The 26,491-nt window shown below is 44.9% G+C and overlaps 1 protein-coding gene across 6 annotated transcripts in view; it reads left to right on the top strand.

Annotated features, from left to right (window-relative positions):
- The window catches only part of CUX1 (cut like homeobox 1), a 337,155-nt gene that overhangs the window by 209,872 nt on the left and 100,792 nt on the right, over positions 1-26,491 (top strand). For all 6 annotated transcript variants that reach the window (XR_008311776.1, XM_053274795.1, XM_053274794.1 and 3 more), the window contains 3 exons: positions 7,767-7,815; positions 9,958-10,062; positions 26,214-26,402. Coding sequence is in view for 5 of the 6 variants with exons in the window: in XM_053274795.1 (XP_053130770.1) it covers positions 7,767-7,815; positions 9,958-10,062; positions 26,214-26,402 (343 nt within the window). In the remaining variant the exon portion in view is untranslated. The remainder of the gene's footprint in view (positions 1-7,766; positions 7,816-9,957; positions 10,063-26,213; positions 26,403-26,491) is intronic.

Raw genomic sequence — 26,491 nt, 5'->3', positions numbered from 1 at the left:
GAGGAACTCACATGCCGAGCTCCCCACTCCTTAAAGCCTCATCCCGTACTGCCGCTTTGACCGAAAAGGACACCTCTTGCGTCCTTTTTATCCAAAGCGCCAGTACAGGAAGAGGCTTTCAGGAGTGAGGAGGTCTGCATGCGAGCTCCTCTCTCCTTCGCTACGTTGGCTAGGCTAACGATTTAAGGACGTTTTCCCGGGAATGAGAGTTGTGTGTGGGGTAAGCAGGTTTCGGCAGCTGGGCGGGCGGTTGGCGGTGATAGCCGTGTGGCCATTTTTAGGGGCCGTTTTGGAGAAAACACGGGGGCATTTTCAAGGTCCGTTTTGGCCCTTAAATGTGGGGGTGGGGGTTTAAAGCTTGTAGGGGGGGCGGATGGTTGGCGGCGGCAGCCGCGGGGGCAATTTAATGGGGCATTTTAGCCCTTAGACGTTCTTCACAATATTCAAAAGAAGATGGCCGTCGGTGTCTGGGCGGCCGTGTCTTGCTCCGCGCATGCTCAGAACGGCCCAAAAAGACACGGGCAGCACGGCTGCACGCTTAAGGCTTTTATGGTATAGGATATTTACATCCTGTTTCTACCGTAGGACTTCCAAGGAGGCTCAGAACACTCCGAGGGGGTTGGCAGTTCAAAATGCTAAAAAGAACCCCAACAATAAAGCAAAACAGTCCGCCAGAAAAGCATTCAGAACCATTGCTACTGGGAGCAACCTTAAAAGCGGTTAATGGAGCCACTGACTGAAAGGTGCACTGAAACAGAAACAAGAACATAAGGAAAGCCCTCCTGGAGCAGGCCAAGGCCTATCCAGTCTAGTATCCCGCTTCACACAGTGGCCAACCAGGCGTACCTGGGAAGCCCAGCCCCCAAGTGGGGGAAAGAGGGCAACTGCCCCCTCCCATTGGTGTTCCTTAGCACCTGGTGTTCAGGGACATGGCCTGTCTGATCCTGATGGAAGTATATAGCTCTCGAGGCTAGTAGTCATTGGATAGCTCTGTCCTCCGTGGATTTGTCTAAGTTCCCATCTAGACTGATGGCCATCACCATGTTTAGCTGGTGCCTAAAAGCACAAAGAGAAGGGAACGGCTTAAGAATGCCAATAGCAGGACAAAGAGAAAGGGTCTAGAGCAGGGATTCTCAGTGTTGGGTCCCCAGATGTTAGTGGACTTCAGCTCCCATAATCCCAAGCCCCAGTGACCTTTGGTTGGGAATTATGGGAATTGAAGTCCAATAACATCTGGAGACCCAACGTTGAGAATCCCTGGTCTAGAGAGATCTACCTTGGGTGTGTATTTTGTCTTTCTGGTTTTTGGAAGACAATGCAGTTGGCCCTGAAAGTTGCTTCCGAGATCTGTGATGTGTTCTCTTTAGAGTGGGCCAAAGGAACTGGGTTGTATCCTGAAAGTTATTTAGATGCAAAGGATAACTTGGCAAATGAAACCATGTTATGGCAGTTATCCGAGTCCTTCCAGAAGAGGGCAATGTAGGAGCAATTCCAGTACCTCGGGATAGGGTGCTTGGCAGTTCTGTTGCATCCCTCACATTTGTATGGCTTCGTGTTTTGAAAGAAATGAGTTTCTGTTGTCCAAAACTCTGGTGAGTTTCTGTGCAGATTTTCAGCCGGTACCTAGAAGTTCCTAGTGCCTAGAAGAGTGCCTAGGAGGAGAGCTGGCCTTGTGGTAGCAAGCATGACTTGTCCCCTTAGCTAAACAGGGTCTGCCCTGGTTGCATATGAAAGGGAGACTTGATGTGTGAGAGATTCCCCTCAGGGGATGGAGCCACTCTGGGAAGAGCAGAAGGTTTCAAGTTCCCTCCCTGGCAGCATCTCCAAGACAGGGCTGAGAGAGATTCCTGCCTGCAACCTTGGAGAAGCCGCTGCCAGTCTGTACAGACAATCCTGAGCTAGATGGACCAAGGGCCTGACTCAGTATATGGCAGCTTCCTATGTCCCCCCACCCCACCCCACCCTTGGGGAAGTCACACTAGCCAGAATGGCGTGCCCATCTGGAACAGGCCCTGGGTGGCTGGTATTGTGTTTGTTTTTGCTACAGCATGTATTAGCTGCATTCTCAGCTGACACTGCCCAGGGAGGTGTACAGAATATACAGAAACTAGAATAGCAAACCCCACTATGAAATACCAATGTTTTGGTCGGATCCAGCAGGGCTCATTCTGTGTTCCTGTGGAGATGTAACTGATTGATTTCCTCTACTGAAATGAATTTGATTAGTGTGGAGTGTGTAGTTTTTTTTAATCAGGTGACACCCCTCCCGAAAGCTCCCTCATACTTCTCTTCCTCTTTTTCATGTGTTTCAGTTGTCAGCGTACGTTCGTGCCAAAGCGGCTTTCTTTTATTTAAGTAAATGATCCTGTTTCCCTCATATCAATTGCAGGTAGTTTTTATTTGCAAAAAAAAAAAAAAAAGTTGCAATAAAAATTTTAGTAGCATATTTTAACAAGCCCTTGTGGCTTCATATTAATATGAAAAGCAATAAAAAGGAAGAAAGAACAGTGGTGGGAATAAAATGTTGCCTTCTGGTCCCCCACCCCCGCCCTCCGCCCAACCAAAATGTTACTTTGTCCAGCTAATAAAAATTTTAAAAATTAAAAAAAGGAAATGTTGACTCCACACTGGCAGTAAATTTCAAAGGAATCCTCTGTGGTTTTTCGGTTCTCCCATGGGTAAAGAATGTGGCAGCCTTTTCCTTGCAGGCATGGCAAGACCCAGCAAGTCACTGACATGACAGAGTAGGACTGCGCAACTTGGACTTTCCAGTTTTTGGAAAGTGGAGATTTTGACTCTGTTTGGCTGTCCAAAGTGAGCACCTTGTGCATAGGATAGCAGGAGTCTCAGGACAGATGAAAGGATGCTCTTGTTCACATCGTGAACAACAAACTTTATTTGTTAGCCGCCCCATAACAAATGATTCTCTGGGTGGCTAGTGTGCCATTACAACGCAACACAACATTAAATCATGAGATTAAAACGCACAACACATTAAATCATAACAGACCAAAAAAAGGGGAGAAAGATGATACAAAATGCAATGCAAACCAATTTAGAAGACATTTTTAAAAATCAGGTGAAACCAATTCACCTGTGGAAGCCTCCGCCTCAAGATGTGACAGCCACTAGCTTAGACAGCTTTAACATGAAATAAAGGCGAGGAGAGCCTTGCAGAATGAGTCGGAGAGTCTCTTGAATTCAGCATCTTATTTATTTTTACATTTTATATCCCGCTCTTCCTCCAAGGAGCCCAGAGCTGTGTACTACATACTTAGGTTTCTCTTTCACAACAACCCTGTAAAGTAGGTTAGGCTGAGAGAGAAGTGACTAGCCCAGAGTCACCCAGCAAGTCTCATGGCTGAATGGGGATTTGAACTCTGGTCTCCCCGGTCCTAGTCCAGCACTCTAGCCGCTATACCACGTGGGCTCCGTGGCCTGACAGATGGCTCCAGGAGCTCCCAAGGTGGGCATTTTATCTCAGTCTAAAACCATCCGAGTCAGTGGCCACGCCACATAGCAAGGAAGTCCAGTACTGGGAAACTCATAAGGGTTTTGTTGATCTAAATGATGTCAAGAATGAGCATGCCTCTGAATCCCAGACAGTAGAAAGTTCTCAACCACCTACCTGCCTACCTACCTACACACACACACACACACACACACACACACACACACACACAGAGCTTCTCAGCTGCCCAGAAGCATCTTGGAGACTGCTATTGGGGGAAAACCAAATGCTGGACTGGATCCATCTGGGCAGTCCTTCCATTCTTCTGGAAGCATGTCTTGGCAGGAGATGACAAAGCTGCTTTTGCTGTGTTCAGCCCTGAAAATGAAATAAGGTCCAGAAATGCTTTGGATAGTAGCTATGTTGGAAGGTTCAACCGTTCTGTGCCTCTCTGATTTTTTGTATCCTCCTCCTCCTCATGTGGTTGTAAATCAGTTCGGCTTTTGTTTTGTTTTGTTCATAGACATTTTATTTGCTACATACCTCAAGTTCTTGAGGTAGGAACTATCTCGAATGCACTTTCAAATGTGAGATCATTCCTGTACTTCTGAGAAACCCAGATTCAAATCCCTTCTGAGCATTGGCGCTCACTGGCCAACCTTGGATTCGTCACCATCTTTCAGCCTCGCCTATCTTTGTAGGGTTACTCAAAAGGGGGAAGAACCATCCCTGCCACCCTGAGCTCTTTGGAGGAAGGGGTGGGGTATGTATTTAAGAAATCAATATATGAATTAGGACTGCTCAGTCACCACTTGACAACCATAATGTAGACATTCTTTAAAAATTTCAGATCCAATAGTGCAGAATCAGTACATCACTCCTCTTTTCTAACTCCCCCCCCCTCCACACCTTCTCCTGTCTCTTTTGTCTCCCCATCTAGTGTGTTCACATACTTTCCAGCAATTTCCTAATTCACTGTTTATGCTGGTGGTAGGTTTTTTGTTGTTTGTTAGTTTTCAAGCTGGTAATATTTGTTGAGTTCATTAATATTATGTAAGGTGGGGCTGCTCTGAAATTGAAGTGCAAAACAGACTTGTGTTTTGTCATCAAAACAATAAATTGGGGAAATGTAGTTAATGAAGAGCCATATCCAAAATGTAGGGTCATTATAAGCAGACTGAACTTCCGTATAATTTAACAAGGGAAAATGAAAAACTAGCAATAGCACTGAATATAAGTTTAGCATCAGGACTGCAGCAGTGCTCTCTTTGCGGGGCTGTCTTTAAACCCAAACCAGGAATCTCATTCAGTCCAAGACTGGTAGATAGAGGTGGTCTGGTGGTAGCAAGCATGACTTGTTCCCTTAGCTAAGCAGGGTCTGCCCTGGTTGCATTTGAATGGGAGACTTGATGTGTGAGCACTGCAAGATCTTCCCCTCAGAGGATGGGGCCGCTCTGGGAAGAGCAGAAGGTTCCCAATTCCCTCCCTGGCAGCATCCCCAAGATAGGGCTGAGAGAGATTCCTGCCTGCAACCTCGGAGAAGCCGCTGCCAGTCTGTGAAAACAATACTGAGCTACATGGACTGGTGGTCTGACTTGGTATATGGCAGCTTTCTATGTTGTCTGAGCCTACAAAATTGGAGTATATAATTCCGATTCTGTGTCATCTTTGTTAGCTGCCTGTCATCGCTCAGTTGTGGAGCATCTGCTCTGCATGCAGAAGGTCCCAGGTTCACTCCCTGGCAGCGTCTCCAGGTAGGGTTGGGAGAGACTCCTGCCTGAAACCTTTGAGAATTGTTGCCAGTCAATGTAGACAATACTGAGCTAGATGGTCCAAGGGTCTGACTCTGCATAGGGCAGCTTCCTGTGTACAATGCACCCCGTACAAGAGCTTGTCTGACACTTCCAAGGCCTGTACTTTTACCTTTTGTGTTGGAGCATCCTAGTGGGTATGCAAGACAATCTTGGTAGCACCAAGATTGCGGACTGCCTTCCCCATGGAGATCCACCGGGCCCCTTCTCTTCCTGCTTCCAGATGGGACCAAGGGTTAACGCTTTTCAGTTTTGCAAATCAGTAGATCCCTTTTAGTCACCTGATACGAAGTCTGCCACTTCTGAATGGAAACTGCACTGCTTGTGTTCACGCCCACATGATTGTCTAGTTGCGTGATGGCGGCTTGAGCGCTTTGGGCGCATTTGAGGTCACAGGCGTGCATTACCACACAAAGGGTTTGGCCGAGGCCAGCCACCCGCCCATGGGGACAGTTCCATGTGGCCGCCCTGTTGAAATCCCCTCTCTTCACCGGGATGGAATTTCCTCAAGGGTTTTGAAGCCTGAGAAAATCAGGGCGGCCTTGTACACTTTTAAGACATCGGTGAGAGCTGGTGTGTTGAGTTTGTAAAAAGGTGAACAAGGGTTGTTTTATAGCAAGGGCTTACAGATAGCACACGTAGCTATTACAGATTTTGCGAAATAACTGATTTCAGGCTGGAGAGTGCCAGCTCCTGATGCAGTGTTTGAGCTTTGGAAATGAAAAGGGCAAATCCTTTTGAAGATCCTCCTGAATTTCTGTTGAAGCCTGCCCGAGGACAGAACATTACAGCAATTTAATTCATTACTCTACTTAAAGATTCCTCCCCCCCCTTTTAAATTTATGGCTGAAACGTTTATAACCTCAATGGGTGTTCAGCTTTCTAAAGAGGGTTCTCTTTGAAGCTCCTGTCAAGCCTGCGTCATTTTATGAGGTGCGCAGGGATGGTTCACAGGAGAGAAGGCGTATCCGGACGCGAGGGGAGAAGAGCAGGCTAGCCTCGGACTAAGACAGTGCTCCATCCAAGGGCTGGTACAGCTGGCGTTACTTTGTGCAGGATTCTTGCCAGTGGGGGAGTGGGCAGGTGGTTTGTTTTTTAAAAGAATTAAAGGCCCAGCCAGTTAAAACAGAAAGAAATAAAAAGTGCCGAAGTGTCCAAATTCCATCTCCATGCCAGTTCAGTTTTTTTGTTTGTTTGTTTTTTAGTGTTGCTTCCAGAAGATGCTCAAGCTCTGACTTTGGAAGGGGTTCAAGAAAAGGGCATTAGCAGGGGGAGAGTAACTGGCCCTATCCACCCCCAGCACAATACTTCCGGTGACTGTTGCTGGTGTCTATCTTATGTTTCTTTTTAGCATGTGAGCCCTTTGGGGACAGGGATCCATCTATTTATTTATTATTTCTCTGTGTAAACCGCCCTGAGCCATTTTTGGTAGGGCGGTATAGAAATCTAATAAAATAATAATAATAATAATAATAATAATAATAATAATAATTATTATTATTATTATTATTATTATTATTATTATTATTATTATTTCACAAGTGAGGGGCAGCCCTCAGGAAGGGGCCCCTGCTGCTGAAACTTGTCACATGGATTGGAAACCCTAGAGCCTGCCTTCAGCCATCAATGATGGGCAGAACTGCACCAGATCTCCTAGCATAGGTGAAATATGTTAACTTTGCTGCTATGTGTTGAAGCAGTGGAAGTTTTTCCTTTAATGAAAGGAACTTCAGTTTAATCTGAGGTGCTATAGAGTGGGGGCATCTCCGGGTGTGTGGCCTACCCAAATGTGCTTGCAAGCCTTTTGCGGTCAGGCCTCAGGTTGGCTACTTTGCAGGATAGACCTTGCAGCCCATTGGAGCCACACAGGTTGACACACAACCCTAGCCTCAGATGAGATGGACTGAGGTCACTGCTGCCACACTGTGCACCACAGTAGCGCCTGTATATGTAATATGTGAACCTGCATGCTTCCTTCCCTATGGAGGGCCCCCTATTGAAGTCCCGGCCTCAACAAAATTTGAGGTGTCGACAGTGGGCACGAAGGAAAGGGCCTTCTTGCCCAAACTTCAAAATGCCATACTGCAAAATATTCGGTTGGCCCCTTCTCTCTACACCTTTCATTTATTTAAATTTTGGTGGTTGTTTGCTGAGTATTGTGAACTGCCTTAGCACTGTTGGTGCAGAAGGAAATGGTTGGGATGCAAATATGCTAATAGATAACTAAAATAAATATTCAGAAAAGTACAACAATCTCTGCTTCATGACCAGAATATTCTCCCAAGTTCTTTTGTATGGCCCAGAAGTTCTTGCAAGAACCATGAAACCCCTAACTTACTTTTCAGTGAAAATAATGCCTTCCTTCTAACCTCATTTTGTAGTAAGCATTACTGCAAGTGGACCTGGTATTCTGTGCCATATTGGGAGCCAACCCTTTATGGGCAAAGTCACCCACATTTGATGCCATCCTGGACTAACAAAAGGCTGCTTTTGTTTTCTCCCAGGGCTGATGAAATTGAGATGATCATGACGGACCTTGAAAGAGCCAATCAGGTAGGATTTTAAAGCCAGATCTTAAAACTGGGTGGGCTCTTGCCTTATCAGATGGGCGGAGGGTCTTTCTGGCTAGCCTTTATCCACAGTGTTTCTCCTCATCTCTTTGATGAAGCATGACCCTCTTGTTCTGGTGCAGATGCTTCTGGTGCTTTAGCCAGGGTTGAACATTCAGAGCAGACCATGGGGTCGTGGTCACCTTCCCCCTGCCCCCCACCTCAAGTTTCCCATTGGAACACGAATTCCCACCATCAGCTTTAACTGCTGCTTGGGAACCCTGCCTAAGCAGGAAGCCTGGGCTGTCTCAGCCACAGTGACTGTCCCTGCAACATACGCTTGCAGGTGAAGCTACCTCATAATGCCACGCCATTGGTTCAACTGACCCAGTACTGGCTCTCGAAAGTCTTTGCTTAAGCACAGCTCAATGCCGAAGCAGGAATCCGTGCAAGAGAGAACAAAACCCTGTTTGCATTCAACCATATATCAGAACATCAAGAAATAAAGTATATAATATTTGGATTCTTTCTGGATGTTCTGAAGCAGGAATCTGCGCCTTGGAAGAAGCGTAGGAGGGATAGGAACATAGGAAGTTGCCATATAATGAGTCAGACCATTGGTCTATCTAGCTCAGTATTGTCTTCACAGACTGGCAGTGGCTTCTCCAAGGTTGCAGGCAGGAGTCTCTCTTAACCCTATCTTGGAGATGCTGCTGCCAGGGAGGGAACTTGGAACCTAGATGCTCTTCCCAGAGCGGCTCCATCCCCTGAGGGGGAATCTCTTCCAGTGCTCACATGTTTAGTCTCCCATTCAAATGCAACCAGGATGGACCCTGCTTAGCTAAGGGGACCAGTAATGCTTGCTGCCACCAGACCAGCTCTCCTCAGGATCTGGCAGCCTGCTCCCAACTGCTAACCATGGTTAAGCCATTGAGGCAATTATACCCACACAAGGCCTAGCTCAGGTCTGCCCAACTTCAACCTTGTGGCTGTTATTCAACTACAGCTCCCATCACCCCCAGCTACAGTAACCAATAATCAGGGATGATGGGAGTTGCAGTCCAACATCTGCAGGAGGTCTGAAGTTTTGCAGCTCTGGCCTCGATGCTCCTTGGGGTTTTCCTACTGCCTCAGCCTCAATGTAGGTGTGTGTTTGTAAGTAACTCATTGACCCCTCAAGGGTGTCCATGAACAGGATTTCTCCCTTGCTGCTTCTTATCCCCAAAACCCCCTCCTTGAGCCCTCTGGATTGTCTGCTTCCCTAAATGTTCCCTTTCTCAGATTCTGCCCCCTTAAGTCTGGAGCAGCTTCTCTGAACACCAGTGTGATGTCACCTCTCCTGTTTCCCTCAGATCCTTCCTCAAACACCCACCTTTCCTGTAAAACATTTTGGCACAACTCCCTGGTCCCCATACCCAACCCTAACATAGCCCTACACATTGTAGAAATCAATTCAAAACTTTGGTCTGACTTTCCACTGCCTCCCCTCCCTTTCATCTCCCCTGGGCCAAATTCTGGATTGTGAACTCTTTGGGGCAGAGACTCAGCCTATTAAACTCTGCAAAGTGCCATGCGTATTGATGGCACGGCCTTAATCATCATGTTTTTCCGAACATGTGTGAGAGGGAGAGAGAGGCTTGACACACAAGTTGTGCTCATTTCAGGCAAAAGAGGCTGAGTCTCTCTCCTAATTCAGTGTTTACTTGGGAGGGCGATTCCCACGAGGCCGCTTGCAACACCGCCTGCTTTGGCTGGGGGCACAGAAGGCAATTGAATCAAAGGATTCCATTTCCACTTGCATTCATCCAGCCTGGGAAATTCAGTGGGCCACGGCATTTGAGTCAGCGGGGGATCCCTCGCTCCTAGCGTTAAATTACTGTCATAATCGCTCAATTATTTCTTCCTTGTACTGTTTAAAATAAAAATCCATCACATTCCGAGTTGGGTTCCCCCCCCCCCGGCTCCCTTCCTATCGTTTATTAGGTTGAGTGTTTAGGAAAATCAATTATACGCAGTCGGGCATGAATTGATGAATGTTCTTGCAATAATTGCCAGTTGTTAAATCAAATGTACATTTTCTCTCACTCCCTTCCCCACCCCCCCACCCCCCAAAACCCCCACCCTACCCTGTTCGTCGTCCTTTCAGAGGGCAGAGATAGCTCAAAGAGAAGCCGAGTCGCTGAGGGAGCAGCTCTCATCTGCCAACAAATCTCTCCAGCTGGCTACCCAGATCCAGAAGGCACCAGATGTGGTAAGAGGCCGTGTCGGATGTTTCTGAAATACCTGCAACTTGACTCCTGTGCAGAGTTAGTTTTCCGTCGCTTTCGTCTGGAATCGCTCTCTCCTTGTGCTGTTTTGTTGTGTTCGGGCTTGAAGGGAGGATGGGACGCTAACAGGCGGCCAGGAAGGTGTTACACTCTAGAGTTGTTCTCAGTGGCCTGCTTCAGACATCACACGGAACCAGGACGAAACCATGCACATGATCCCAGTCTCATATACTGGTTTGTTTTCAAACTGTGGTTACAAGAAGCCAGCGTTTGCTGGATTTGGGTGCCGTGGCGTGTTTATTATAAATCAGGGCCTTCCTTCCCTTCTCGCTAGTTCATCCTAGGATTTCATCCTTGTTCTGCATGATGTTTTAACCGGGAACAGTGTCTGTAATTTATGCAACCCGTGTGCAAGGTGCTTGCCACAGTGATAGACTCCATGCTGAGTCAGCTCTTTATATCTGCGTTTGTGGAAATTCATACGGAATTTCGTCTTATACTTTTTATTCAATTTTCACAACACAAAAGGACAAACACAAATGATACAAACACTCACAAACACACACAATAAAGACTTCCATCTCATCACTGTAACAAGTGTTGTTGACAATAACCGGATCTTGCCTATAGATTAAACATTCTCTCCCAAGTAATTCATATAAAAAACAACTTTAGGGTGTTTTAAAGACATTTGTTATTAGCCCTCAAAGGCCTGACAAAAATCCATTTTGTGATGTATTTTTAAATAGACAAGAAGAAGGTCCCATTCTTTTTTAAATTTTTCAAATTTATTTCTTAGTAGTGATGTTAATTTCACCATTTCTGCCAATTCTAGTACTTTAAGAATCCAATCCTCTTTAGACGGGCATTGACTGTCTTTCTGTTTGCGCACAAATGTCAGTCTTGCTGCCGCAGTTAAGTACATGAAGAGGGTCCAATATTTCCTCGGTAAAGCATGGTTATCAATACCTAATAGTATTCATTTTGGACTCTTAGGAAAAGTCATTTTGAATACTTTTTAAAGTTCGTTATATATTAAGTCCCAATAACCTCTCGATTTATTGCATGTCCACCATAAATGTATATAAGAACCCTCTTCTTTCTTACATTTCCAACATTTATTTGACATATTCTTATAGATTACGGCCAACTTTTGGGGCGTAAGATGCCATCTGTACATCATTTTCAAAATATTTTCCTTTAAATTAGAGCAAGCAGTGAATTTTATATCTTTTATCCAAAGTTTTCCCCATTTTTCCAGATCAATGTTATAACCAAGGTCCTGGGCCCATTTAATCATTGAGGTTTTTACTACCTCCATTCTTGTATCTTCCAATAGTAATAGGCCATACATCCTGGATATGAGTTTTTCTTCCTTATCGCACAACTGTAGTTCGAATTCTGACTTTAGTTGATTAAAACCCCTTTTACAGTCTTGCTTAAATAAAGCATTGATTTGATGGTATTGGAACCAAGAAATATTCCAATCCTTCATATGTTCTAACTTTTAAAGTTCGTATTTTACACCTTGAAGGACGAGCAATTGTCGATACGTGGGCCAAGATTGTTGCATATTTTTCTGTTTTCTAGATATAACTTCTAATGGGGATACCCAAAGTGGGATTTTTGCTTCTAACAAAAATTTATTTTTCATCCATACCATATATAGACTTTTTCTAACATAATGATTTTAAAATTCTTTATTTACTTTTACCTTGTCATAAAATAAATATGCATGCCACCCGAATCTTAAATCAAATCCTTCCAAATCCAGCAATCTTGGATTATTTAATGTAATCCATTCTTTTATCCAGGTTAGGCATATCGCTTCGAAATACAACTTAAAATTTGGTAGTGCAAATCCTCCTCTTTTCCTATCATCTGTTAAATTTTTAAAGTTTATCCTTGGTTTTTTGCCTTGCCAGACAAAATTCCTTACATCTTTGTGCCATTGGACGAAAATTGACATTGAATTTATTATTGGTACTGTCTGGAAGAGATATAAGATTTTGGGAAGAACATTCATTTTAATAACAGAAATTCTTCCGCTTAATGATAAATTCAGTCTATTCCATCTGCTCAAATCCATCTTTATTTCTTTCCAAGTTTTAATATAATTATTTTGAAACAAAAATGCATTGTTTGTGGTAAGTGTCACTCCTAGATATTTTACTTTTTTCCCCACTTTAAAACTAGATCTCAGAGCAAATCTTTCAATGTCTTCTTTGTTCATGTTTTTAGTTAATACCTTTGTCTTGTCTTTATTTATATAGAACCCTGCCAGGTTCCCATATGATTCTAATATCTCCAATAGTGTATCAATTGATTCTAAAGGGTCTTGTAAAAATAACACTATTTCATCTGCAAAAGCTCTTAATTTATATCTTTGTGTCCCTATTGTCAATCCTTGTATTTTAGTTTCTTCCCTTATCATCCTACACATGATTTCCAAAACCAATATAAACAATAATGGAGATAGGGGACAACCTTGTCTAGTACCTTTTTGAATACTGAAATAATCTGTAAGTTCTCTATTAACCTTAATATTTGCTTTTTGTTCAGAATATATAGACCCAATTGCCCTTATGTAGTTAACTCAAAACCCTACAGTTTTCAAAGTTTTCAACATGAATTGCCAGAAGATATTATCAAATGCTTTCTCTGCATCCAAAAATAACATGGCCAATTATTTGTCATTATATTTTTCATAATATTCTAGTACATTCAAGACAGTTCGTACATTATCCTTTATTTACCTTTTAGGTAAAAAACCTGCCTGATCTTCATGAATTAACTATGCTAAGACCCCCTCCATTCTTTTAGCAAGTATAGAAGCATATAGTTTGTAATCGTTATTAAGCAGGGAAATTGGTCTATAATTTTTAACCAAAGTTGTATCTTGACCAGGTTTTGGTATTAATGTAATAGTTGCCTGCCTCCATGACTCAGGAAACCAACCCTTCATCATAATTTCATTCATTGTCCATTGTAGTGGTTGGGACAATACTTCACTAAAGGTTTTATAATATACAGTATAATTGAGAGCCAATCTGGCCCTGGCAATTTCCCCCTTTTGCTCGCTTAATAGCATCCTTAACTTCTTCATTAGAAATTGGAAAGTTCAATTTTCCCCGTTGTTCAGAATTTAATTGTGGTAAGTTTCTTAATTGTTAAAATTGTTCGACTTTATTTAACTCAACCTTTCTTTTTTGATAAAAGTCCTTATAGTATTTGTAGAATTCTCTTTTAATAATTGACTGTTGGTTAATAATACCACTGGAGGTGCTCAAACTCGTTATATAATTCTTTTGCTGTTCAACTCTTAGTTTCCAGGCCAAATATTTTCCCGGTTTATTTGCCTGTTCAAAATATTTCTGTTTTAAAAATTTTAGATTTCTTTCCATTACCTCCACCGTTAACATGGAGTATTTCTTTTCTCCCTCAGACAAGGATTGTATCCTTGGAACATGAGTTGTCGCCACCTACTGCTCCGAGACAGGGCCAATCAGAAAAGATCTTGATAGCAGGAGGGAGGGACAACCCCCTCGCCTCTTCAGCCCTGTCTCGCTCCAAGCAGGTGCTCTCCTTTTGCTTCGCACCAGTTTTCACCTCTTTGTATTTTCTACTGCACTTGTGCTGGTCAACGACTGTAATAAAGATTATTATTATTATTTTCTACTGCCTTCTGTTAGCTAGCAGTTTGGGGCATAAAGAGGGAAAAGACCTGTCCTAGCGCTCCGCTCGCGATCTCTCCTGAATTCGCGGCGGTGAGTTTTTAACCATGGAGGTTTCTGGCTCGCGCTGTGAGAGGGAGGCCTCTCCCTCCCTCTCTGAGGACTCTATCGCCCCGGCGGTGTGCCATGCTGAGTGGTCTGCGGCTACCTCACCCGCGCCCATGACTCAGCCCCCCCAGCCGAAGAAGCCCAAAAAGCTCTCTAAAGAGAAGAAGGAGGCAGCGCGCGCGGCCAAGCGCGTCGCACCTCAATCGCCTGCGGGCGTTGGTCGAAGGCATGGGGTGTCTGGCGGGGGGACCCAGTCCCTCCCGCCGCTATTGGAGAGCGGCTCGGGGACTCAGGAGGAGAATCAGCCGGGCGGGGGAATCCCGTCCCCTCCGACAGTTATGGACTGTGGCGCGGCGCCCCGGCCCCATTCGGAACAGCAAGGCTCCCAGGTAGGGACTTCACGCTCGGGAGAGCCTGCCGCCAAGCGCGCCTGTCCCTCTCCTCCCTCTCTAGAACAGAGGTCTCCTGGTGCGCCTGAGGAGGAGATTCCTCCAAGTTTCGCTGCCCTCCTCTGGTGGGTAGTCGCGGAGGAGTTTGGCAAACTTGTCCCTGACCTCGCCCGGCAAATTCCCGTCTCTGCCACTCCGGCATCCATTTTGAATCCCCAGGCGGCGGGAACAGTCGATTCGGCCGCCATTTCGGGGGAACAGGCGAGAAACCCTCTCATTTTGCCGCCTCAGCTGTGCGCTCCTGGGTCTTTGCGGGCACCTTTGGGACCGCCTACCCTGTCGCCCTGTGCTCCTTCTCGCCCTTCTGGGCAAGGGGCTACTTCAGCAGCACCCGTCTTATTTCCAGAGGAAGAAGGGGAACAGCCTTCTGAGGACTCTGATTCAGGCAAGGAGGAGGGGGAGCTGTCTGGAGATGAAGGAGAGTTTTTGCCGCCTTCCCAGGCCCCCTATCGTTTGTTTAGTCAAACTGATTTCCCAGTTCTCCTTCATAAGGCCCGGAAGTCCCTCCGCTTGGAGGGGTTTGTTTCTCCACCACAGGAGGTGCCAGAAGGGGATCCGGCTGTGTTACCTTCGCTGAAGGCCCCGGAAGTGGCTGTCCCTTGTCCCCAGATATTTCTAGACATTATTCGAAGTGAATGGGACCGGCCCTTAGAAAGCAAGGGTCCTCCACCCGGGGTTAGGCGACTTTACACTATTCCCAAACCAGTTATGGATATGTTACAGGTCCCTCCGGTGGACAAGGAGATCGCTGCTCTCGTAACTGGGGCAGTCCTTCCAAAGGACGGGGATGAGGTTCTTCGTAATGTGGAGGACAAGAAGTGTGATGCTGCATTACGCAGATCACATGAAGCCTCGGCCCTCGCTGTCAGGGCTTCGGTGGCCAATTCCATTTTTGCTCGAGCGTCTGTTTTATGGGTTAGGGACCTTCTTCCCATGGTTCCGCCGGAGCTCGTGGCCCTTCGTCAGGGTCTCAATAAGTTAGGCGAGGCTTCTGCCTTTATGGCCGACAGCTCCCTGGATGCCGTCCAGCTGTCTGCCCGGGCTATGGCTTCTGACATCACAGTCAGGAGACACTTACGGCTCAAAAACTGGAAAGTTGATCAGAAGTCGAGGAGCAATTTGGCCAATTCTTCCTTTAAAGGGGGTAAGCTTTTTGGGGAAGTATTGGAGCCCGTGCTAGTCGAGACTAAAGACAAGAAAAAGGCTATGCCCTCCTCCGTTCAGCGGCAGGAGCGCAGATCCTTCTCTAATGCTTCTTCTTCCTTTTCCTCCCACTCCTCAAGCAGCTTTGGGCAGAAGGGGTACCGGTCTAATTTTCGTGCCCGACAGAACAAGCAGGACAAGCCTTCTTGGTCCAGACCCCAGGGCTTCTCCAGAGACCGGCCTCAAGGGAAGTTCCAGCATTCAGGCCAGTATGCGAAGTCCGGGTTCAAACGCCCCTCTCCACAATGACTCCGTGCCGGAGCCGCAGGTGGGTGGGCGGCTGGCATTCTTCGCCCACCAGTGGACCCGGACGTCCACAGATGCCTGGGTTCAGCGCATAGTTTCCCAGGGTTACAGCCTGGAGTTCCTATCCCGGCCCCTGGACCGGTTCCTCTCCTCTCCGCTATCCCGCAACATACGCAAGCAGGCCCTGATGCTCAAGGCAATTCGCCACCTGCTCGACATCAGGGCAATCGAGCTGGTCCCCCCAGAGGAGGCGGGACATGGAGTTTATTCTATACTATTTTTGGTTCCAAAAAAGACCACAGAATGGAGGGCCATTTTGGACTTAAAGTTCGTCAATTGCTTCCTCAAGGGGAGGCATTTTCGGATGGAAACCCTGAGGTCCATCCTCATGGGCCTCCAGGAAGGGGACTACTTGGCCTCCATAGACCTCAAGGAGGCCTACCTCCATGTTCCCATTCACCCTCTGGACAGGAGGTTTCTGCGGTTTGCGTATGCAGGGGTCCATTACCAGTACCGGGCGCTCCCCTTCGGTCTCTCGACTGCGCCGCGAGTGTTCACCAAGATTATGGTGGCACTCGTGGCACACTTGAGGACCAGGGGGACATGGAGTATTTCTGTTTTAATACCTTTAGGTGTTGAATCAAAGTTTGATCACCTTTTTTCCCAATCAGTTTCCCTTCCAAATCTTTAATTTGGCTCTGGATTAAATCCTTATTCTCTTTTTCCCCCAATATACATTTTGTTGAATAAAAAAACCCCTCATCACCGCCTTACTTGCGTCCCATATTGTCTTCATTTGTAGATCGTCCTTTAAATTTATCTCAAAATATTCTTTAAGTTTTTGTAAACCTACTTTCACAACTTTAGATTGATTCAAAAGGGACTCATTTAATTTCCATTGATAATTTTTCTTTATTCCAATTTTCCACTTTAATTCTATGGGATTATGGTCAGAAAATATTCTTGGCAATATATCAATATCTTTAATTGTTATCAACACGTCTACATTGGCCCAAATCATGTCTATTCTCGTATGCATCTTGTGCCTATCCGAAAAGAAAGTATACTCCCTTGCATCTGAGTTTTTAATTCTCCATATGTCGTGTAAACCAAAATGCTCAACCATATTGAAAAAAGCTCTTGGTAATTTCCCATCATTTTTCCTCAAGTCTGTTGTATCTCTGTCAGCCTGCGTTGAGACAATTCCATTAAAGTCTCCCATTAATATAATCCGTTGCCTATCTGTCTCTGTTAGTTGTTTTTCCAATTTTCTATAGAATTCTGCTTTTGCCTCATTAGGGGTATATATGCCCACTACTATGTATTTTAAATCTCCAACCTTTATCTCTACCACCAATAGCAATAGCAATAGCAATAGCACTTACATTTATATACCGCTCTATAGCTGGAAGCTCTATAAGCAGTTTACAATGATTTTAGCATATTGCCCCCCAACATTCTGGGTACTCATTTTACCGACCTCAAAGAACTCATTTTACCGACCTCAAAGAACTCAAATGTGAAATTGCCGACCTCCTTGCTAAAATATTTAACTTATCCCTGAAATCGGGCTCTGTACCAGAGGACTGGAGAGTAGCAAATGTAACACCGATTTTCAAAAAGGGATCCAGGGGCGACCCGGGAAATTACAGGCCGGTTAGCCTAACGTCCGTTCCAGGCAAATTGATGGAAAGCATCCTCAAGGATAAAATTATAAAGCACCTAGAAGAACAGGCCCTGCTGGGAGTGAGCCAGCATGTCTTCCGCAAAGGTAAATCTTGCCTCACCAACCTTTTGGACTTCTTTGAGAGTGTCAACAAGTATGTGGATAAAGGTGATCCAGTTGACATAGTCTACCTGGACTTCCAAAAAGCTTTTGACAAAGTTCCTCATCAAAGACTCCTGAGGAAACTTAGCTGTCATGGGATAAAGGGACAAGTACATGTGTGGATTGCTAACTGGTTGAAAGACAGGAAACAGAGGGTAGGTATAAATGGAGAGTTTTCACAATGGAGGGAAGTAAGAAGTGGGGTCCCCCAGGGATCTGTACTGGGACCGGTGCTTTTTAATTTATTCATAAATGATCTAGAAGCAGGGATAAGCAGCGATGTGGCCAGATTTGCAGATGATACCAAACTCTTCTGGGTAGTGAAATCCAAAACAGATTGTGAGCAGCTCCAAAAGGATCTCTCCAAACTGGGGGAGTGGGCGACAAAATGGCAAATGCGGTTCAGTGTTAGCAAGTGCAAAGTGATGCACATTGGGACGAAAAACCCCAACTTCAAGTATATGCTGATGGGATCTGAGCTGTCGGTGACGGACCAGGAGAGGGATCTTGGGGTTGTAGTGGACAGCTCGTTGAAAGTGTCGATTCAATGTGCAGCAGCTGTGAAAAAGGCAAATTCCATGCTAGGGATCATTAGGAAGGGGACTGAAAATAAAACGGCTAACATTATAATGCCCTTATACAAAACTATGGTGCGACCACACTTGGAGTACTGCATACAATTCTGGTCACCACATCTTTAAAAGGACATTGTTGAACTGGAGAAGGTACAGAAGAGGGCAAACAAGATGATCAGGGGCCTAGAGCACATTTCTTACGAGGCAAGACTACAACACCTGGGGCTTTTTAGTTTAGAAAAAAGACAACTGCGGGGAGACATGATAGAGGTCTATAAAATCATGCATAGAGTGGAGAGAGAGAGATTCTTTTCCCTCTCACACAACACTAGAACCAGGGGTCACTCCATGAAATTGATTGCCAGGAGGTCTAGGACCAACAAACAGAAGTACTTTTTCACACAACGCGTGATCCACTTGTGGAACTCTCTGCCACAGGATGTGGTGACGGCCAACAACCTGGATGGCTTTAAGAGGGGTTTGGATGACTTCATGGAGGAGAGGTCTATCAATGGCTACTAGTCAGAGGGCTGTGGGCCACCTCCAGCCTCAAGGGCAGGGTGCCTCTGAGTACCAGTTGCAGGGGAGTAATGGCAGGAGAGAGGGCACGCCCTCAACTCCTGCCTGTGGCTTCCAGCGGCATCTGGTGGGCCACTGTGCGAAACAGGATGCTGGACTAGATGGGCCTCCTTGGGCCTGATCCAGCAGGGCTGTTCTTATGTTCTTATGACCTCGGAAGGATGGAAGGCTGAGTCAACCTTGAGCCCTTGGTCAGGATCGAACTTGCAACCTTCTGGTTACAGGGCGGCAGTTTTACCACTGCGCCACCAGGGGCAATACTCTTCCATAATCATCTTTATATAACAATTTTGGCTCTAGGAAGTCTTTTATATAAAAAACTACGCCCCTTTTTTTCTTAATATCTAGGGTTTCAAATTGCTGACCTAGTGCTTTGTTTTGTAAATACTTTCTATCTCTCCTTCTTATATGCACTTCCTGTAGGCAAATCAAATCCAATTTCCTTTTTCTCAAATCATGAAATATTTTTGGCGTTTTGTTTTTATATTTAAGCCATTTACATTTAAAGAAAAGAATTTTATTTCCATAGTGACTATTTGTTTATATTGCTAATTCCTCCCTTATTTAGCGCCTTGTGTCTGTTGTACGTCCTCTGAAATTTGAAGATCGTTCCTATACCTACGAAGAAATTGTTTTACCTTTAAGTCTTCGGTTAGTCTATATTTCTTATTTTTAAAGGTAAAGGCAACCCCTTGAGGGAACTCCCATCTAAAGGGGATTTTGTTTTGTTTTAGAATATCAGTCAAATCTTTGTATTCTTTTCGTTTCATAAGAAATCTCTTTGGGATTTCTTTCATCACCATTATAGTTTGACCGTTAATTTCCCATTTATCTTGAAAATGGGCTTGTATAATACGATCTCGGGTAGATTTGGAATTAAGTTGAATTACACAATCTCTAGGGACTTTATGGGAGACTGCGAAAGTGTTGTTTACTCTGTAGGCATTTTCAAGCAGTCCTTCTATATTAGGTATGTCCACCTGCAAGAGTTTAGCTAGTTCATTTGTCAGAACATCTAGTAAATTTTGAGTTGTACTTTCTGGGATTCCCCTTATTCTGACCATTCTTTCCCTCTGTGCCATTTGCAGCATTGCAAGTTGGTCGGCTAACTCTTCCTTTTCCTTTTCTAATTCTTTTATCTCCTGACTTACAGCTTCTACTTTTTTAGAAGTTAGCTTAGTATTCTCCACCGTTCTCTTACTTATTTCTTCCAAGTTGTTACATTTATTTGAATTGTCTATGATCCCTTGTTTCATGACTTGTACCTCCTTATTCAACTGCAACATATCTTGCTTTAAGACCTGTGAATCTGCTTTTATCTGTTGTATATCCTCTTTAAGAGTTTGCATATCATTAACCATAGACTGTACTACTTTGTTATTTGTATCTAATTTACTATTAATGGCTTGAAGCAGCTCCCAAATTTCACCTGTGGACCTTTCCACTTGGGGAATCGTTCCCACTGATAGTCTTCTAGCCATATGGGTTTGGGTTCCGGTTGGAGTATTCTTATTCTTGGACATTCTGATATATAAGGCTACAGTAACAAATTGGATATTTACAACAAGATTAACTCTTTAGCCAGTATACCCCTCCTGTAACTTCAAAGGGGGAGGTCTAGATTCCACTTTGAATCCAGTTCACCCTTTAACTCTTTTGAGTTCTTCTTTACTCAAAGTGTGTCCATTTGTTCACTCTGTTGTATAGACACAGGTTTCCTCAAGTTTGTATTTGTAGACTCACACCCAGAATCAACTATACCAAAAAGAGGGTAGAAGCTATACTTCACACTCTTCAAAACATCACCAGACGCCCAGGAGTTCACTGTAGTCACCTCCGTGTTGTCCAGCATCGAATCTTTACACTTAAAATGAGATTGTAGACTGACAATTTGGTATCTTAGACTACTTTGACTAGTTTTGGGAAGATTTAGTTCACTGTAAGTTACTTCAGCAGAATTGGTAGCCGTTTGAAAACATAAAGGTAGAGTGGGCGTTAAACCTCCCTCTCTTCAGAAAATACTGTAAAGATATAACTCTTCTTCTCTGTAGATATACTTGTAAAGTCTTAATCACTCTCTATATAGAGCTATAGTATCCCGACTGTACCTTGGCATCCAAAGGCAGCTAGAAAACATTGTTGGGTAGAGCTCTCTCGCAAGTTATTATTTTCCTTGTTCTTTTAGATGAGATTCTTAATACAGTGAAGGAAATACAGTGAAGGAAATTTCCCTCACTACAATGCAAATCCATCGCTGACTTTTGGGCACTGGGCTTTTGAGGGTTTGTTTGTTGTTATTCTGTCTCTCACAGCTACAATAAACCTACCATTCCAATTATAGCCTGGTCATTTCTGTGTCAGAGGGCAAACGGACAAAATCAGCAGGGGATCAAATACTTATTTCCCTCACTGTAAATCCCTTTGTTACCTCATTGGCATTTAGTAGAAATCGCAACGCTTCCGAGCTTGGTTTTCAGGCAGCCTGGACGCCACACTGCAGAACTCTCCTTGACTCTAGCCCTGTCGTTCGACTGGTGCGAAGAGTCTGCGGCTTCCCCGCGCCCCTTCGCAACAGGAGCTGAGTTCTCCGGGCTGGCGAGTCTTTTACACCTCCCACTTTAATCCAGTGGGGTGGGGGTAGTTATGGAGGTCCCCCCCCCATTACTTTCTGCAGGTCTTCTCTCAGAGACTTGGAGACTCAAAGTCTTGCTCGGTCAGCGTCGGAACCGGAAGTTGAAATTCATACGGAATTTCGGATTTGATGCCAACTCAAGAGTGTTTTTCCTTATGGGTTTGGTTTTTAATGCCAGTTCCTAGACATCATGGTTGCGTTGTTGTTGTTGTTGTTGTTGTTGTTGTTGTTTCCACTGTCTTTGCACTCACTGTGTCTTCAGCCATTGTGGCAGGGGGTGATGGGGTTGTAGTCAAACAACATCTGTGGACCCACGTTCTAGAACCCCTGCCCTATGTGGTTTGTGCCCCTGCTTTAGTTGTATGAAGGAAGCTGTCTTATACTGAGTCAGATCCTTGGTCCACCTAGCTTAGTATTGTCCAAGCAACAGCCGAGAGGGGAGCCAAAGCAAGAGAGAGGGCAAGCCCTCAGCTCTTGTTTGTGGGCTTCTCAGAGGTATCTGGTGGGCCACTGTGGGAAACAGGATGCTGGACGAGATGGGCCTCCTTGGGCCTGATCCAGCAGGGCTGTTCTTATGTTTGTGCTCACTGGCAACGTTTCAGGCAGGAGTCTCTTCCAGCATCTCCACCTACCTGGAAATGCTGCCAGGGATTTAACCTGGGACCTTCTGTTTGCCAAGCAGTTGCTCTCCCTCTGAGCTACAGCCCCATCCCCTAGTTATGGAAAGAGAGGTTTGGAGTGGTTTTGACCCTGAGGTTTCTGCCAGCTAGTGCCAAGTTGCACCAAGTGTTCTTCAGGCTCCTTCCTGCCGTACAAATCCGTCGCACGGGCAGGCTATCTCGGTGGACCTGGCTTGTCATGGTGTCCAGCTTCTGCATCAAGGAGATCTGTGTAAAGGGCAGAAGTGTGAGAGAGCAGGGCAGTGCTGACAGCTCGTTCCAGGGAGGAGGAAGCCGCCATGAAAGATTGCTCAAATGTTGGCTAGAAGCTTCCAGCACAGAGGTCTCAATGAAGCTGTGCCATCTGTAGGAAGCTGTGAGATTGCCTGTAAGATGGAACAACAGTGTGAGTCCCCCCGCAACTTGCATGGGCACTCTCCTCAGCTTCTCCTCTTTCTGGACCCTTTTCTGAAATAATTGCCCACCCCCTCCAGCCTGTGGCCGGTCTGCAGAAGTATATCCTGACCATCGGACCTGTGTGGTGCTTCCCTAGGTTGCTCTATGACTCAGTGGAGTACCAAGCTCACCAAGATTAATAACCCCATTACCCCTGCTAACTTGGCAAAGAGGCACCTTTTAATGTGGTGATTCTCTTTATTTAGCAGGGGGAGAGTAACGGGCCATATCCACTGTCAGCACAGTACCTCCAGTGACTGTTGCTGGTGTCTATCTTACGTTTCTTTTGGATTTGTCCTTTGGGGACAGGGATCCATCTTATTTATTTGTTATTTCTCTGTGTAAACCGCCCTGAGCCGTTTTTGGAAGGGCGGTATAGAAATCGAATGAAGAAGAAGATTCCCCTCCCACCCCTGGCATCGTAATGGCCCATTCTGTTCTTGCGTCCCATGTGACCTTTTTTCCTTTCCATCATGCTGACTTTTCAGCTCCCGCATAACACTCCATGGCTGTCCCTTCCCCCTTAGCCCTTTGTTTGGTCACTGAGGAAGAGCGATAAGGAAACAAAACTATTTGGGGGTTTGGGGTTATATTTTCCTCTCGAAGCCAAACACACTCTTGCTGTGGAGCTCTTGGGCCCTCATTTTGACCTTCCCAAGAGTGTGGTTTTTTGGGAGTGATTCCCATGGAGGAGATGCACATGTGGAACTGGTTACCTTAAAATTGGTCACTGTTATGGATTTTTCTGGGAGAGTCTCATGAGAGGATCTAGCAGGAATTGATTCTCTCTGAAAACTCACACGAGGGCACAGTTCCTGAGTGGCATATTGATGTCCACATGTCTCTGTAGCCGATGGTTCCCAAGCCTACTTGCGAAGACAAATCTTACAAGTGAGCTTTCGAGGTGGGTGGCTTGGAATCTCCTGAGAAAGTTTGATCTACGTGCCTCATTCATTGTCCAGGCACCTAAAAGTGTATTTGCTTTCTTTTTGTTGTTGTTGTAACCCACTTTTCTACAAAAACTGTAATCACAGCGGCCAACAGAGGAGCAACAATGCATCAAATCACAATGATTAAAATAATTATTACACCCGTCACAGTCCAAATAGAGGACAAAAGTACAGCAGTGAAAAGAGTGCAGGGCACCCATCAGTTAGGATTAAAATAATAAATCAAGATTAGTTGGCTAGAAGCATTGATTGAACATTAATAACTGCCTCTAAAAGTTGCAGATTGGGTAGCAGATTTTTTAAAAAATACTACCTCAATAGAAATACTTCTAAAAAAAAACCCCGCAAATGTCAAGCACTGTCTTAAGAGGCATTCCCTCTTCTCCCTCACACAAGAGAGAATGCCTTTTATGAACGTAAGCCCACTGTGACACACACGTGCTTGCTTCATCTTAAGAGGCATTCTCTCTTCTGTCACACAGGATTGAATGCCTTTTCTAGAAGTATGCCCGCTATGATACATGCTTGGCAATTCCTTTTTTGAACAAGTTGAAGTTTCTAAACAAGGGCAACCCCATGTAGAGTTCATTATAGTACTCTAACCTTGAAGTTAAAAATATTCCTCTCCACCCTTTTCCAGACCTGAGCTTTCATACTTTTCAGAAGCAACCGAGGTGAACTGGGGCTTTGCCCACCAGCTCCCCTGATGTTTAGCTTTTAAGCTCCTTGTCTTCACCCTAACTGGGCAAAGAGGCACCTTTTACTGTGGTGTTCTCTTTATTTAGCAGGAGGAGAGTAACTGGCCCTATCCACCCCCAGCACAGGACCTTCAGTGGCTGTTGCTGCTGTCTATTTTGTGTTTCTTTTTAGAATGTGAGCCCTTTTGGGGACAGGGAGCCATCTTATTTATTTATTATTTCTCTGTGTAAACCGCCCTGAGCCATTTTTGGAAGGGCGGTATAGAAATCGAATTACTTATTATTTCTTGTTTACACAGTCAGACAGGTGTTATTGACTGGTTTGTTTTATCCAGACATCGAGTCCTTCCCAAGGACCTGGGATGCCAGAATTTTATCATCAATACTGTTGATTATTATAGTTATCATCGCAAAATATAGGCTGTTCCCAGTAAAGCTGCTTTTTGTAATTGGCTGATGGTGATTTCTGTGGCCCCTATGGTGTTGAGGTGCTCTTCAAGGTCTTTTGAGACTGCACCCAGGGCGCCAATGACCACTGGGATTATTTTGGTCTTTTTCTGCCACAGCCTTTCAATTTCAATTTGTAGATCTTTGTATTTTATTTATTTATTTATTATTGATTTGATTTATATACCGCCCTTCCAAAAATGGCTCAGGGCGGTTTACAATTAAAACAAACTTGTAAAACAATGAAAAGCTAAAACAAATTAAAAACAATAACACAACAATTAACAATTTAAAAACATTTTAAAACAAGAATTAAACATTGTCCCCAGACCCCAGCTCAAGAAGACACATAGACTTAATATGGATGAAAAGGGCCACAACTTTATTAACTATTACACAGGCATGGCATACTGGAACACCAGGTGATTAATCACCCTTAGAGAACAGTGCGGGCCAATAGAAGCAGGTCAGAACTCTGAAGTCCTACCCATCACCCTACTGGGCGACACACCCTGGCTCAGGAATGGGCAGGTACGCCCTACTCAATTCCTTCAAAGCCAACCCCCCCTTCTGTAAGAGAGGATCTGGATACTTCTAGGCATTCGTCCACCCCGGACCGCGCAGCCCAAAGGTTGGAGAAGTCCTGAAGCAGGTTTCATGGCAATCATTTTCCCCGTGCCACACAGGCCACAAAGGAGCGATTAACCAATCACCCTTTTACATATCCAAGGGTGCGCTCACCAATATTCTAACCCTCAAATTACCACCCCGCCCGCACTGTTACTGCCATTGTGGCCAACCTAACTCTAACGACGCACCCAGAACACAGAATGGAGTAGGCAAAAAGTAGAAAAAGGAGTAGGCACTCCCTGTCCTCTCTTGCTCACAAGCGAGAATCCCTCTTCTTAGCAACTCCCACCCCCTTTACTCTCTCATAAGAAAGGATGCCTGCTGCAATGCTAGTTTGTTTTCCCAAGCAATTGTGCAAGATTCACAGGTTTGGCCAAGTGAAACTAATTTGGCTAAAAAAAATTGTGATTTTTTTCTATTTCTTTTTCTTCTATTCTGCTATCCCTTGGTATTGCTATGTCGATTATTTTGACTTGTTTTTCTTTCTTCTCGACTACAGTTATATCTGGTGTATTGTGTGGCAGATGTTTGTCTGTTTGTAGTTGGAAGTCCCATAATATTTTTACATCTTCATTTTCTTCAACTTTTTCAATTTGATGGTCCCACCAATTCTTGGCTACAGGTAGCTTGTATTTTTTGCAGATGTTCCAGTGTATCATCCCTGCTACCTTGTCATGCCTTTGTTTGTAGTCAGTCTGTGCGATCTTCTTACAACAGCTGATCAGGTGGTCCACTGTTTCATCTGCTTCTTTACAAAGGCGGCACTTGCTGTTTGTTGTGGATTTTTCTACTTTTGCTCTTATTGCATTTGTTCTTAGTGCCTGTTCTTGTGCAGCCAGTATTAAACCCTCTGTTTCTTTCTATTATTATTATTATTATTATTATTATTATTATTATTATTATTATTATTAAAATTAATAATGTCTGCACATGCCCCTGCTCACCTTGGGCGTGCCGTCTTGCCAGCGTGTGATACTTCTTTTCCTCTCTCCATTTGGCAGGAGCAAGCCATTGAGGTGCTGACGCGGTCCAGCTTGGAAGTCGAGCTGGCTGCGAAGGAGCGCGAGATCACACAGCTGGTTGAAGATGTTCAGCGACTCCAAGGCAGCCTCACCAAGCTCAGAGAAAACTCCACCAGCCAGATCTCCCAGCTAGAGCAGCAGCTGATGGCCAAGAACAGCATACTCAAAGTAAGGGCTGTGGGGTCACTCGGCCCAGTTTGCCCGTCCTTCCGGTAGGGGACGGGACTCTGAGGCAGACCAGTGGTGAACGTTCATGT

This window comes from Hemicordylus capensis, chromosome 12 (genome assembly GCF_027244095.1).
Source record: "Hemicordylus capensis ecotype Gifberg chromosome 12, rHemCap1.1.pri, whole genome shotgun sequence".
Classification (NCBI taxonomy): Eukaryota; Metazoa; Chordata; class Lepidosauria; order Squamata; family Cordylidae; genus Hemicordylus; species Hemicordylus capensis.
This window is presented reverse-complemented; position numbering and strand designations above follow the sequence as displayed.